Source organism: Camelus bactrianus, chromosome 17 (assembly GCF_048773025.1).
Source record: "Camelus bactrianus isolate YW-2024 breed Bactrian camel chromosome 17, ASM4877302v1, whole genome shotgun sequence".
Classification (NCBI taxonomy): Eukaryota; Metazoa; Chordata; class Mammalia; order Artiodactyla; family Camelidae; genus Camelus; species Camelus bactrianus.
In genome coordinates, this window is record NC_133555.1 from 943165 (window position 1) to 958104 (window position 14940).

Here is a 14940-nt window from a genome sequence, read left to right on the forward strand (position 1 = left end):
GGCTTGCGCTTAAAGCATCTCGTTCCCACGGGCCCCTCTTTCCTGTGGCCCGACTTCCGCTCCATCGGCAGCAGGTGGGAGCCGGTTCCTGTGCTCATCCAACCCCGAGTGTCAGCCCTGAATGTCCCCCCGTGGTGTCAGGTGGGTAGCCTGAAGAATTTACCATCTTGCTCAATTTACGTTTCCCGGATGACCGCTGAGGGTGACCATTAGAAAGTCATTTTTAATCATACTGAAATCTTCCCTTGCACCTCTTTTATACAAATGTATTGTGAACTTTGTGAATGTTTGTGTATTAACACTCGGTCGAATAGCTGGCTTGAGTGTTGCACTCGGGACAGTGTTCAGTGACGTGACATTAACCTAGAGGGACATTTAAAGTGATCTTTCAAGGCCACTGGCCCTGATCCCTGTTTTAATTCCACATCTTAAACGAAGGAATGAGTTCATTAGTATTTCACCTGTGCTGGAGGCCATCCATGGGAGTGTGGCCCTCCTGGGAGGCAGGAGAAGATCAGTGTGACCTTGATAAATTGGGGAACAGACCTGCAAAACTGGGATGAAGCAGAGGAGGAAAAAACACCACGTGATTATTTAGGGAACAAACCCAGCACCACAGTGAGAGTAAAAGCAAGCGGAAAGGCCTGGAGACGGCTTGAGTGCTGTGAGGGACTCACAGGACGTCACCTGAGTCAGGAAATCTTACTTTGCATTCACAGCAGTTCGCCTCCAGCTGGTGAACCTGGTTCAGTTTTCAACGGAGCCGTCAGCACACGTGCGTCGGTGCCTCCTCTGGGTTTTGTAACCTCTCCTAACACCGGCGAATTCAGAGTTTTCACAGAGAGGATTAGTGACGGTGGGAAGGGTTGGGAACGAGGATGACCGTGGTTGTTTAGCCCCGGGAGGGGGCGGCTAAACTGGGGTGACTTAAGAGGGTGTAGGTGTTTCCCTGTTCCCCGAGGGAGGGCTTCCCAGTGCTGCCCGGCAGAAACAGGCTCCAATTGTAAGTGAACCGGCCCAGTTGGGTTTAAGGAGATTGGGGAGGAAAAAAGCCAACGGCATGGAAATGCGTCTCTCAGCAGACGCGGACGTGCTCTTGAAGAGGGTTGCCGTCCATCTTTCTAGACAGTCGGTCACCGGCCAAGGGCCGAAGCCCGTCAGGGAACCTCCCAGGTCCTCGTGGTGCTGGGACCCTGGGCCTCGCGGTCCCGCTGCAGCTGCACGTGACCACACACGCCACACCTGGCTCATGCCTCGGCGAGCCTGCTCTGCGTCCCTTCTGTCACTTGTTTCCACCCAGAGGGGTGGCTGTCCAGAGCCCTGGGGTCGGGCACCCAGGATCCGGCCCCTCCTGCAGGGCAGTGGAGCTCGGCGTCAGCCCTGCACGCCCGCCGGCTGTGACCGCGGTCCAGCTCTGAAGTGGGGACACGGAGGGCTGCTGTTTCTCGGCAGTCTGGAGCCGAGTCTGAGCTGGCCCAGTGACCAGGGACGGGTCTGGAGGGACTGGCTTTGACCACACACAAGCCTGAGGTTCGCAACCCTGCAGCTGCGACAGGTCCAGCCTCCTGATGCAGAGCGTGACCCCCCGCCCCAGCTGTTTCCTCACCTGTGAAAGGAGGGCTGTGGGTCCTCCGGCCTCGCAGGGCCCATCTCTGTTCTCTAGGGCTCTGGGAGGATGTGGTTCCCAGTGAGAGCCTGGGCACTGCCCATGTGTCGGGGGCACGGGGGGTGGAGTGGGGGAGGGTGTGCTGGTCGAGGTGCCGGGGGTCCTCTGGTGTCTCGGGTGGGGGGCTTCACTTGCTGTCTGAGTCCCCTTGTGGCTTGGTCATTCTTGGCCTTCCGCATTTTGAGGCCAGGCTGGAGCCCCCCCTGAGCGGAGGCTGTGCCGTGAAGGGCGCTTCCCACCCCAGTGCCCTGGCTGTCGCTTCCGCCCTGGGGCGGATACAGGCTTTGACAGGCTTTCAGCCGTCTTGAACGTGCCTCCTGGGCATCTCTGCTCGCTCACACTGTGTGGGGCTGCTCTGCAGGCACGTCTTCGTCTCAGACGGGCCTTCGGGGTTGGGGACCCACCTGCCCTGATCACAGAGGGCGGGGGTGGACGGACCAGAGCGGCAAAGCCTGGCGCCCGGAAGGACGGAGCCCTGCCCTTCGCGGCCTCCAGGCTGTCAGGTTCCTGGGCTCTGCAGCTATCACATGCTGGGGGGCTGGGGAGGAGACCACCCCCGCGGCGTCCTCCTGGCCCCCTGGTGCCGCCCCCTCCTCCGCCTTCCTTGGCTCTCCCGTCTCTGTCCCTCTCATTGTCCTCCATTGTCAGGTCGCCCTTCCCCCCGCGATGACGGCTGAGGCTTCCTCACTCCTCTCGAGGTCGCATATCCCCAGAAGCCTGGTCTCCCTTCCTGGGACACCTGCGTGGGAAAAGCACCCCTCCCTCTCCACCTGGACGGTTCACCTGGCTCGTGGCAACTGCCTTCTCCCTCCTGCATTGTGCCGAGTCCAGACGGCCCGCCGCGTCCCTGCCTTCGCTCCCTTTCCCGCGGTATAGGCAGCTCCTAGCCAGTAGTTAAACTGATTCTAACTCTTTAGTTTTTAAAAGTTTCAAATTACAGAAAACTTGCAAGAGTACTTCCCATGTACGCTTCACTCCGATTTCCCACTGTTCACATTTTGCCATGTCGCCGTTAGACACCCAGAGTTTTCTCTAAACCATGTGATGGTTAAGTTGCGGACAGAATTCCCCTTGACTCTTAAATACTTCAGTGTGTATTTCTTTTTTTAAAAAACATTTATTTAAAAAAATTTTTTGTGTCAATGGAGGTACCAGAGGGGTTGAACCCAGGACTTCGTGCACGCTGAGCACACGCTCTGCCACTGAGCTCTGGCCCCGCTGCCCAGTGTATTTCTTAAGAACAAAGACATTCTCTTACTAAACACAGTACAGAGAACAAAATCAGGACGTTGCTGTGGGTGCAATGCTGTTACTTAACTATAAACTTTATTCAAACTTTGCCAGTTTTCCCAGCGATGTCCTTAACGGGCAACAGAAAAAGAACCTTTTTCCCAGTGCACTGTCCAGTGCAGGGTCGGGTACTGCGTTTAGCTGCCATGTGTCTCCTGTTCCGGAAGACTCTCCAGTCTTTCTTTGTCTTCACAATCTTGATGCTTTCGAAGGAGACAGGCCCGTTATTTTGTAGAATGCTTCTCATTTTCGGTTTGCCTGGTGTTTCTCCTTAATGAGACTCAGGTTCTACGTCTTTGGCAGGAATGCCCTGCACTTGTGGTATCTTCCTCACAGACCGTGATCACCCCAGACTGAGCGTGCTTTCTCTGTCAGTCTGCATTCGTATTTGGACCAGGCCCACTGCCCACTGTCCCGGGACCCTGCTGTCGTCCCCCCGGGGTCTGCCCCACAGCTGCTCGTGTCTCGACCTCTGGTCGGTGGTCTTGCCCCCGGTGGGCTGCCCATGAGATCCTGGTTTCTGGTGTGAGAAGCATTTCTGGTGTCAGATCGCATCTCGACTTGCCAGTAGGTGATCCGGCCCTTCCGGCCCGGCCCTCTTTCCCGGACGCTGGCTCCTCCTCCTGTGGGGCACACTTCCCAGTGGTGCTACTTTCCCAGTATGATTTTTTTTAATAGAAGGATAGCAAGTTTACAGTGCTGTCAGTTTCTGGTGCACAGCATAAAGGTTCAGTCATACATACACATACATGTATTTGTTTTCAGGTTCTTTTCCATAACAGGTTACTTCAGGGTACTGAATGTAGTCCCCTGTGCGCTACAGTGGGCCCTTGTCCTGTTATGATTTAACAATGTGAAAATTCCTTTAATGTTAGTGTTGGAGGAGGGGAGGGGGAGCTGACATTAATGGAGCGTTTGCACTGTGGGCTGTGCGCAGGCTCCCTCTCGCCGGCTCCTGACCGCAGCCCAGTGTGCCCAGAGCGTTGTTACTGCAGGTGAGGATGGGAGACACATGGAGGTTACGTACCACGGCCAAGGACTAGTTTTGGAGGCTGGGAGGTGGCAGCGAAGCAGGAAGACGGAGTCCTGCTGCTCCCGAGCACAGGGAGCATCAGGGAGCGGTTTGTCACATCCCCAGAGTCGCACCTGGTGGGGGTGTCAGTTTGGGAGCCTTTGGCGCAGAGGCAGTGGATCAAGTCTTTGGACACAGTGAGCTCCCTGCGAAGGAGGTGCAGCAGCGGGAGTCAAGGGCTGACGGGGGAGGCGGTCACCCAGGGAGACAGGAGGGGACGGTCCTGGGCCCTGCAGGAGGCAGGAGCGGGGCTCAGGGCTCAACAAGCAGGCCTCGCCCTCCTTTCCCCTCTGCCCGGCCCTGGGCAGAGTTGGAGAGAATCAGCCCTGCTTGTTCTCGGGAGCTTGTAGCCTGAGGAATCCAGGTTTATTCTTGTTTAGGATGGTCATGTTGTTGTTTGACGCCGTTTGTACAAGACATTTATTAAAACCATCTGCAAAGCTTAGACCATGTGCTAGAAAGAACTGTTGAAATCCTTCAAATCAGCTTCCTCACTTGTCGTAGGGAAAACTGAAGCCTGGAGCAGCCAAGGGTCTCGCCGTTGCTTGGACATGCAAGCTGGTGGCAAGCCCCCGGCTCCCAGATTGTGTCACCAACAGCATGACCGCTGTTCCCGCCATCCTGCAGGAGGGTGGTAGAGACACCAGGCTTTGGAGAGTCGGTGTCAGACTGAGTGGAGGGGACGTTTGGTCAGTTGCCCTGGGCTCCCCCACCCAGTGGGACTCTGCCGGTCCTGGTGTCACCATCCAGCCCCAGTCCAGCCTCCGTCTGAGCTGTTGGCCACTTCCGGTGCGCTTGCCCTCTGGACTTGACCGTGTCTGGTCCTGGCACGGCTGCTCCCAGCTTGGCCGCAGTGCCGACACCTTCCTGCTGGCCAGTCACGCTGTCAGAACCGCTCCCTCTCATCACCTCCAGCACTGTCCCCCTGCCTCTCTCTCCTGAACAGTATGACAGCCCGAGCCCTCTCCTTCCACTCGTCGCCCCCTCCGTGTGCTCCTTGCTCGTGGCTGTCAGGCAGGCCCTCCAGGAGGGAGGGTTTCGTATGTTCTGTGACGTAGTGTTTTATGCTCTGCTTTTCAGCTTTAAGCAGGTGTGTTATCAAGTTCTTACGACACTGAAGTGAAGTAGCTTTACTCTTCCATGTCCTTGTTTCATGGGTGTAATTGTCTCTTGACCCTCTGACGACGTCAGTGACTGGTTCCTCGGAGTCCCGTCTCTGTCCTGGACTGACCCTTCTCCCCGAGGCCAGTTGCTGGGCTGTCTCGGCCTCATGCTTCTTCCGGAGCCCGGCTCTCCTCAGTGTCTGTGTGTCTCCGTGGTTCTTCCCCGTGTGTAAAGGTGGTCCTGGGTCGCTCAGTTCTGGGGGCTGGCGTGGGTCTCCCCAGTGGTCTGTGCTCACTGGTCCGCAGCGGCAGCACCCGGCATGGGCCGCCCTGCACGGGGAGCCGGCCAGCTCCCTACAGAGCCCGCAGGGGCGGGGAGCGGGGCTTCGGTTACGGAGGCCCTGCTGCTCAGGGGGGTGCCGTCCGCACGCTGGGGCGGGCGGTCTCCCTGCGCGCTTAAACGTCACAGTGGGCCTTCAGCGACCAGTCAGCTTCCGAAACCCGTGCTTTTTCTCACAAGAAGCAGTGATTCTCGGCGTCCTCTGGACCCTCACTCTAACTTGGACGATTGCTCTAGGCCTGTGCACAGCTTCCGTCCTGAGGTTTATTTTCATGACGTTTCTCTCATGTTTCTTGTCTTTTTGGATTTCTTGGAGGCCTTCCTTAAATAATTCTCTTGGAATCCCTGGATAGTAAAAACCTTTAAGTCCTTGTATATATGAAAATACCTTTATTTTGTAATCATATTTGAATGACAGTTTAGTTGGGTATAAAATTCCAAGTTCAGAATAGGCTTCCCTCAAATTTCAGACACACTTTTCAGTCTCCTTCCTGCCGTCCAGTTGCTGGTTAGAAGCCTGATGATAACTTGAGCGTCTGTCTCTCGTTCCTTTGAAGGTGGCCTGCTTGTTCTCTGAGAGCCGGCGTGCCGTGAGAGGGGGGCCAGGTGTGAGGCGTCCATCTCTCCGTTACGTTCCCTTCGTCGTGCAGGTTCATGCTGCCGGGCTGGGAAGTTTGTCGGGCTGTTTGCTCTCTGTTTCGCTGGTTCTGTCTTTCTGAGAAGCGCGCCAGCTGGGTGACAGGTCTCCAGCGTTGATCGGCCGTATCTTTCACCTTTTCTTTCCTTTTGCTTTTGCTCTGATGATTTTTCCTGAACTTTCCTTCAACTCTTCTATCGAATGTTTACATTTAAACAGTTGAGTTTCCATTTCTAAGAGCTTTTTCTCTTTAAAGAAGATGTGATTTTCTTATTGGCCTGTTCTCACTGCAGAGACGCAGTGAGGACACCGGTTTGAATTTAGCAGTTACCTTCTGCTCCCTGAGTCTGCTGCTCTGCGTCCCTGCTCATCCCACGTCCTCCCTCCTCGCTTCTGTGGGCCCGGGAGCCCCCGCTCCACTGCACCCTTGTCCTGTGCTTGTTTCGGCAGAGGGGTTATCTGATCCTCTGGTCTCACATCCTTTCGTGTTCCCAGAAATTTATCTAGATTTTTTAGACTGTGATTTCGACAGTGAAAAAGTAATCTGTCAAATGATAAATTTGCGAGGAGGTGGAGGAAGAGGAGGGTGAGTAAGCCCCATTTTCCACCTTAAACCACGGCCACCCTTCTCGTCTCTGAGCGTTATTTCAAGAGTGTCTTTGACGTTTATTATTTTGAAACAAAACGACAGCCAGTAAGGTTTGTTACCCAGATACAGATGGTGACATTTTGAATGAATTTCCAACAAAACTGGTCGATGGTCTTCATGTGTCATTATCCTGAAGGGGCCTGGGGCTCGTTGAGAAGCCAGAAGATGTCCTGTCTCCAGGGGGCTCCTGACTTCCCTGCTTCACAGGGTCCCTCCCAGGGACAGCAGGGAGAGTGGGAGTCCCCTCGGCTGCCAGCGGTGGCCCCCTGTGTGCTGGGCGGCTGCGGCAGCAGCCGGTGGGCTCAGCCCTGGCCCTCTGCTCTCCTCACGTCTCTCGTTCCCCAGTCAGGGCCCGACTCTCGGGATGAGAGCAGTCAGGGACGGTGGTCATGGTCTGTGGTCAGAGGGGTCTCAGTCCTCACTGGGGGTTTTGCCTGGAAGGCCCCCCGCCTGTCAGAGGAGGGAGGCAGGGTTGTGACAGGGTCTTCCAGATGAGACCCCAGACGAGGGGCGACAAAGGCTGTGCCCAGCTGTTCAGGGGCCACCTCTGAGGGGCATGCAGACTCGTCCCTTCCCACGTTCGTGGGACTTTAGTGGCAGCCATGTGTCCTGATATTCCCATGAAGGAAATGAGGACCCGCCTGGCCCTTGTCACCCCTGTCTGTGCCCCCTTCCAGCCTTACCTCCCGCCCGTCTCCAGCACAGCCAGCAGTGTGCCTCCCAATGCCCCGGGAGCCTGTGGCTCATCGGTGGCATCTGCTCAGCAGACACTCGGCAGATCAACAGACAGTGAACCTCCCGTCTCTGTCCATAGATTACGTTTTTCCGGACCTGACTGAGAAGGCGGGTCCCGTGGAGGACACCAGCCAGGCGCAGGAGGCACCGCGGTCCCCCTCCCCCTTGCCCAAGATGAACCTGGCAGAGCTCCCTTGGCACATGGGCCCCGGAGAGGAGGACGAGGAGGAGGAAGAGGAGGGGCTGCTGCCTGTGACCAGATCCCAAGAAGCAGCCCAGAGTCCGGCCCATGGCTCTCCTCCCCCCAGTGGCAGCCACCCCTCAGGGGCCCCCGCACTTAGGCACCAAGAGTCTGGGGCCCAGGCCGCCTCTGCCATGGAGGTGGGGGTCAGCGTGGAACCGGGCCTGTCCCTGCCTGCAGTCACCCCAAGGCCAGCGACCCTGGGGGGCCAGGACGAGGCCAGCCAGGGGGCAGGGGACACCACGCTGCCAGCCGCAAGGCACGGGGTAGACTTGGAGGCCCCTCAGGAGGCCAGCGAGGAGGCTGCTCTGGGAGCAGCCAGCTTGGCTGGGCAGCCTGGGGAGGCTCCATCCCCGGCCTCATTCCCGCAGCCAGGTGTGCCCGGCGGGGCTGAGGCCCCGGATGAAGGTGCCCTGCAGCCCGGAGCCTCAGCCGCGGTCCCGCTGGGCCCTCGAGACATGGAGCTGACACCTTCCTCTGCTCCCTGGGAGCGAGAAGACCTTGGCCCGCCGCCCCAGGAAGGGCAGGCCGCTGGCGCCGCAGCCCCGTCCGGAACACCCTGGGACTCCACGCAGGTAAAGTGAAGGTGCCCGGGGGCTGCACGTGTCCAGCCTGGCAGGACCCTGGGCGCAGCAGGGGTGTCCTCACTGCACGTGCGCGCACAGTAAGCGGCCTCGGGAGCCTCAGTGCCGCACTGGGTTCCTGCTGGTTCGGGTGTCCAGCCCTGCTCTGCAGCCCCGTCTCCACGCCCCCCGCCGGGTGTGGTGCTCCCTCCTCACCCCGACCCTGACGCCGGGGGAGAGGGGTCCCCGTGTTTGCCTGTGTGTCCGGCCCACCAGCAGGTTTTCCTTCAGCCTCCAGAGGGTGGCAAAGTTTGCCTTCAAAGGCCCTTGGGCGGCCCCCCGAGCCGGGCCCTCCGACTCGCCTCCACCTCCTGCGGGGCTGTCCTGGCCAACCCCCTTGAGATGCCTGGCTTGTGAGCCTGGGCGGGTCCCGGTGTGCCCCCTGCAAAGGCGGCCCCTACCCCGGCTGTTGCAGCCGCACCTGGTGTTCACCTTCTCGCTCCTTGAGGGGCTTCCGTCCACACACACCCCCCCCCCCGGTGCCTCCCCACAAGCCCCTGAACTGTCACCCTTCTGGTCTCTGCACAGGTGATCTGCAAAGACTGGAGCAACCTGGCCGGGAGGAACTACGTTGTCCTGAACATGACGGAGAACGTGGACTGCGTGAGTGCGGCCCGGCGGGCAGGGGGCTCGGGAGCAGAGAGCTCTCGTGTTTTTAACTCTAAGGGCTCTTTGTTCTTGCCGCTTTTCCGTTTTGACTTCAAGGGATGGTTTGCTGTGTGTGCGCTGCTGTTTTTTAAAGAGTTGCTTTCGCCATGTGTTTGTCTTGGCTTCAGTTTCCCACACACGTCTGGGGAAGGCCGTCAAGAGCTGGCCGGCGGCTGTGAGCTTGGGGGTGGGGTTGACTGGCTTCTCGTAAGGGTGGTCTGGCTGGGCCATTTCGTTTGAAAATTTCTAGTGTTAGGATCTTAGCTCCTTCCTCCTGGGTGATTAGAGTCTTTGAAAAAGGAGCTCTGTCCTCCTGGGAGGACATGGGGCTGTTGCCGGTGTTCTGGGAGCCCGATGGGGACACGGTTGTGTCTGTGTTAGAACCTTGTGCAGAGATGAATTCATTTACTGCTCCTGTGCGCGGTGTGGGCCGTCCCACCGGGGTGTCTGGTGTCTCGAGGCCAGAGACCCCCGTTTTACCCCCTCTGGAGAGCAGACTGCCCCGTGCAGCAGGGAGGGACTAGGGGTCCAGTGCGTCTTACACGGGCTCCCACGGTTTTCCTGTTCTTACTACCGCTTCCGTCCTGTCTTCCAAAGGTAACCATGCTGCTGCCCAGAGCGTTTCGGGAGCTGGATGGTGCACGTCCGCCTGCCCCCCAGCTTCCCCGTTTGGGCTCAGGGTTCGGCTCCTCGGGGCTCGCTCACTCGCCCACCCGCTTCCAGTGCCCACGTGCTGCTGCTCTGGTCTCCAGGGCTGTTCTGTTTTGGTTGTGTCTTTGTGGTTTTAGACCTTAGAAAAAAAGCTTTATTTTTGCTTAGTGTGTTTGGGGGAAAAGTGAAAGTGTGTGCGCATGTTTGCCCGGAAGTGGCCGGTGAGGTGTCGTCTTGGTCCTCGTGCCCTGATGGACGGCCGGCTTCAGCATAACCGACGGGTCTAGCCACGGCAGCTGTCGATCCTACTGACGTGCAGACGCCCCGTCGACTGGGAAAAACACACAACGCAAGGGCCGTGGGTGGTCTATCCAGTATCTTTCTGGGGCGTAGCCTGGGAGCCGCCTCCAGTGGCTCCGAGGAGCTGCTCGAGGAGGTGGGGCGGGGCCAGGACGCACCTGAGTTCTGGGGAAGGGCGCAGGCGGTCGCCGCAGGGTCAGTGTCTCAGTTAATGGTCCTGGTGGTCTCTGTGGGCGGCCAGTGCAGAAGGCAGAGCTGTCGAAGGTCTTTCTTAGGTGCAGGTTTCGAGTCGCCTCACCCTGACTCCTTCCAGACTGTCCCTGCAGCCCCGCGGCCACAGTGGCTGCGGGCTTGATCCTTGTAGCCCGGGAAGCGGGCGGTGCGCCTGGTGGCAGCTCTGTCTCCGGCCGGTGAGGACCTCTTTGAGTTGAGTCTTTGGACCAACCTCTTAGTGCCCGGGGGTCCCCCTGCTTCCTGGTGCTAAGCTCGCCCGGGCTCTCCCTGCGTGCCCCGGCCGCGTCTGCGGAATCAGCCTTCCTCCCGGGGCCTCCGCCCGCCCTCGGAGCACAGTGCTTGGAGACTGCAGCACGGGCACTCGTTCTGGTGTGAGGGCTTGAGCAGTGAAGCCTGAAGCGTGTCCCTCTCTTTGCCTCCCGAACAGCACATAGACATTGAATCGCTTTCATTCTGCTTTCCCTGTTCTTGTCTTATTTGATAATCTCGTTTAGTTTTTGACATCTGCCTGATTGGTCATTATTATTTTTATGGAAGATTTTTTGATTGTGGTTAAAAAAAACTAACATAAAATTTATCACCCTAATCATTTTTAAGTGTACAGTTGTGTTTAAGTACATTCACAAAGATCTCCAGAACTTTTTCACCTCGCAAAACTGAAAGTCTGCGCCCGTTAAACAGCCTCCGTCCCGCCCCCCAGCCACCCTCTACCTTGTGCATGTGGCTTTGACTGCACTGAGTCCCGCCTGTGAGTGGGACCCTGCAGTGTTTGTCTCTGTGACTGGCTAACTTCACTTAGCATAATGTCCCCAGGGTTTATATCAGATGGAGCATGTCAGAATTTCCTAATTTTTTAAGGCTGGTAACATTCCCTGGTATGGATGGAGCACATTTTGTTCATTCATTTGTTGATAGACACGTTTTTGCTGCTGTGAACCCGTGTACAGATACGTCTTCGAGACCTTGCTTTCAGTGCCCGGAGTGGGATTGCTAAATCACGGTGATCTTAGTTTTAGTTTTCTGAGGAATGGTCTATACAGTTTTCTGCAGCAGTGGCACCATTTCACGTCCCAGCAAGTGACCAGCAGTCACTTGGAGGAGTTGGGGGAACCTTAGGGCCTTGGAAACGGTGCCTACACAGCAGCAGGGGAGCTGGCGGGTGTGAGGTGCGGGAAGGTCCCTGGGCCAGGAGCCAGAGGGGAGAGAGTTCACACCCACGAGCATCCTACGCTCAGGGAAATTCCTCGTGACTTAGGAGAGCGCACAGGCCTAAGCGCACAGCCTAGTGGATTGTCGCACGGGGCCCCCCACATCAGAACACAGCGTGATCAGCAGCCCCAGAAGCACTTCCCGGCCTCCCTCCCAGGCCCCTCCTCAGGGGAGCCACTCTGCTGACTTGTGAGCATTCCTTCATTTGGCACACTTCCGGACTCCACGGCCATGGGTTCCTTCGGGCTGTGGCATCCTGTGTCTGGCTTTTTGCCCTTTGGCACCGTTTTCAAGTTCGCCTGTATTGCTGCCTGCGGCCGAGGTGTTCGCTCTCGTCCTGTACCCGCTCACCGGTCAGTGGGCCCCTGGGAGCTTCCAGTCCTGGCCACTGTGAATCTGCTGCTGTGGGTGTTGGTGCACGTGTCCTCTGGCGGGTGGCCCTGTGGGTCACAGTGTAGGCACACCTCACCGCGGTCGAGCCTCTCCAGCAACTTCCCAGAGCGGCTGTGCGCCCCTGCCGCCCGCCGCCCGGCTCTTCATCGCAGCCGTTCTGCAGGGGGTGTGGGTTGCGTTTGTGTCTCCCTGTTGGTGAGGGAAGGCGAGCGGCCCCTCGCGTGTGTTCTGGCTGGTGGGGTCTCCTGCTGTCTGTGACGTACCGGGTCACGTCTTTTGCCCGTTTATCTGCTGGGTTTCTGACTTTTTCAGACTGATGGTCTGTGAGTCATTTCCACGTCCTGGCGTGAGACCTGTGTCAAGGATGTAACCATAAACACCTTCTTCTCTGTGGGCTGCCTTTTCTCTCTCTCAATGTGGTCCCCTCTGGTGAATGGAAGTTCTTAACTTTTTAACCTTGATCGCACAATAGTCTACCTTACCAGTATTTTCCTTCATGGTTAGTGGTTTGGGGTCCACTTCAGAGGTGTCTGCCTCCTCCAGGGGCTGTGTGTGCTGCTCCTGAGAGCTTCAGGTCAGAAACGCACCCAGGACGCCTGTGCTGCGCGGTGGGCCGCCAGCGCAGGCCTGCTCTCCTGTCCGCCGGGATGTCCGGCCTCCCAGCACCTGCACTTGAAGTACTGCTTTTTAATTCTCCAGTGTGCTCATGGTGTCAGGACCAGCGCCCACCTTTTCAGAGGAGAGATTGAGGCTCAGAGAGGTGCAGGCCGCAGAGCTGATAAATGGTGGAACCGAGATCTGAAACCAGATTGATCTGATGGGTTCCAGAGCCAGGGCTTTTCCCTCAGGCCCCTGGCTCTCAGTTCCCGGCTGCACAGTACGCGTGTGAAGTAGACAGCCCTCAACCCTCCCGAAACTGACGTGGGTCTGGGGGCTTAAGCCAGGCAGACATCTGGACCCAGAGATGGCACGGTGCGCAGGGGTCGGGGCGGTTTCTTTTACGAGCACTGGGGCCCCTGGGGCACGTGCTGGCTCCCTGCTCGGGCCAGGGGCCTCCCTGGCGCACACACGGGCACGGGCACGATTCAGGAGCTGGGGCTCCCCGAGCTGCTTGGCCGTCTCCCGGTGCCACCTCCACCCAGGCGCAGAGCAGGGCTGGCTTTCTCACGGGCCGGTGGTGCCAGAGCTGGTGAGAGCCCGTGCCTGGCACTCACTGCGGTAACGAGGAGCCTCCATCACTGGGGGTGGGACGGCGTGCTCATCGGCCTGGGCTCCAGCAGAAAGGAGACCAGGAGTTTCGGGGATCCCACAGGAGTGGCCTGGGATATGCCTGGGCCTCACGAGGCACCCCTCTGGCCGGGCGCTGGAGAGACAGTGCTGAGCGGCTGGGAGCGTGGGAGGTGGGAGCGGGGCGCTGACTGCCGGGGAGACAGACCGGGGCTCGGGGGCAGGGCATCACCAGGCCAGAGGAGGGTCTCTTCCCAGACGTGCCAGGCAGGGACAGTGGTGGGCTGTGAGCCAGAGGCACGGTCCTGGGCTCCGGCCCTGCGCTGAGTTCCTGTCCAGTGCCAGCCCCTGGTCTTTGGTTTTAAATCACGTAATTACCGAGGTAGAAAGGGAAGACAGTCTAAGCGCCAGAAGATGCCAGGTGAGAAGCGAGCCTCCTTGCATCCCTGTCCTGCTCCGGCCCTGCTTCGGGGGCTTTACCATCTTAGCCTTCTCTGCTAGTTCCCTGGTCGCCCCACCACCGCGAGAGTGCTCAGATCTCTCTCTTGACCCCCCCAGCCATGGACTGCGTCTCTCCAGTGACAGGCGGAGGTGAGCTACCTCCTGCCTCTTCCTGTTTGGTGGCCGTATTGCGGGGCACTCTCTGTGTCCCCCCCACACGCATCCCTCCCACCACACACGTGGACACTCAGGCGCCATGTCCTCCACGTGCCACGCGCACTTCCTGGCCTTGTCCTCACAGGTGGGTGCACCTGCACCCCAGCTCACCTGTGAGCATCCCTGTGCCCGCCTCACGGGGAGAGGCCGAGGCAGGAGGAGCCCTGGACACCTGCTGGGAACAAAGGGACTTGGACCTTGGTGTCCCCAGCTCCCCTGAAGGCTGAGCTCACGGCCTCTCCTCAGTCCCCAGAGCTCCCAGGGAAGTTCCCAGGTGGGAGTGGGGGCTCGGCCTCGGGGCAGAGGTCGGCGGGCGCCGCCCCTCACCGAGTGGGGCTCTCCCTCCGCCCTTGTAGGAGGTGTTCCGGCAGCACCGGGGACTGCAGCTCCTGGCCCTGGTGGAGGAGGTGCTGCCCCGCCACGGCAGTGGCCGCCACGGGGACTGGCACATCTCCCTGAGCAAGCCCAGTGAGAAGGAGCAGCACCTTCTGATGACCTTGGTGGGCGAGCAGGGTGAGTGGGGCAGCGCTCATCCAGCAGCTTCTGAGGGGTGCGGGGAAAGGTACCCCTCAAGCCACAGGCAGGTGCCCGCAGGGCTCTCGGTCACGGACCTCGAGATGGCAGGATGAGTGCTGGTGGGACGCTGTAGTTCGGGGTTCAGGAGTCCCCACAAGCTCAGGTTCTGGAGGAGGGGGGCAGACACTAGACCAGGAGGGAACGAGAGGCCTGAGTTTGGTGTGTGGCAGGGAGGGGCTGCGGCAGGGGAGCGGCCGCCTGGTGCTGCACGGGTCAACTAGTGGCCTGGGTGACATAGTGGGCTCCTGCTGCATCCTCTCTCCTAAGTCAAGTGGCGGGAGCGCGGTCTGCGAGCGCACAGGGGCCGAGCAGCGGGGCCCAGGAGCTCAGGCGGAGGGTCCGCGGGTCAGGAGCCTGAGGCTGTGCTGACGGTGGTGTCTCCCCAGGGGTGGTGCCCACTCAAGACGTCCTTTCCATGCTGGGTGACATCCGCAGGAGCCTGGTGGAGGTAAGAGCACAGGGAGACCCCGCACCCAGAGCTCTGGGGCAGCGACAGGCCTGCCGCTCGGGCGCGGCTTGAAGGCGCAGGCAGGCTCCGGCTCTGGGCAGCTCCCGTCTCCAGGTCTGTGAGGCACGGCTCCCGGGGACACGTCGTTGCTCCGCAGCCAGGCGCAGACCGGGCCTTGGAGGTGGGGGTGGTCGGGAGAGGACGCTGGGTCAGCAGTGGAGAAGCACCGCATCTGGCCAAG

The 14940-nt window shown here is 59.1% G+C and overlaps 1 protein-coding gene across 3 annotated transcripts in view; it reads left to right on the top strand.

Annotated features, from left to right (window-relative positions):
* Positions 1–14940, top strand: part of PODXL2 (podocalyxin like 2) — a 36522-nt gene that overhangs the window by 18811 nt on the left and 2771 nt on the right. For all 3 annotated transcript variants that reach the window (XM_074344178.1, XM_074344176.1, XM_074344177.1), the window contains exons 3-6: positions 7572–8308; positions 8885–8959; positions 14032–14188; positions 14638–14699. In XM_074344178.1, coding sequence (XP_074200279.1) covers positions 7572–8308; positions 8885–8959; positions 14032–14188; positions 14638–14699 — 1031 coding nt within the window. The remainder of the gene's footprint in view (positions 1–7571; positions 8309–8884; positions 8960–14031; positions 14189–14637; positions 14700–14940) is intronic.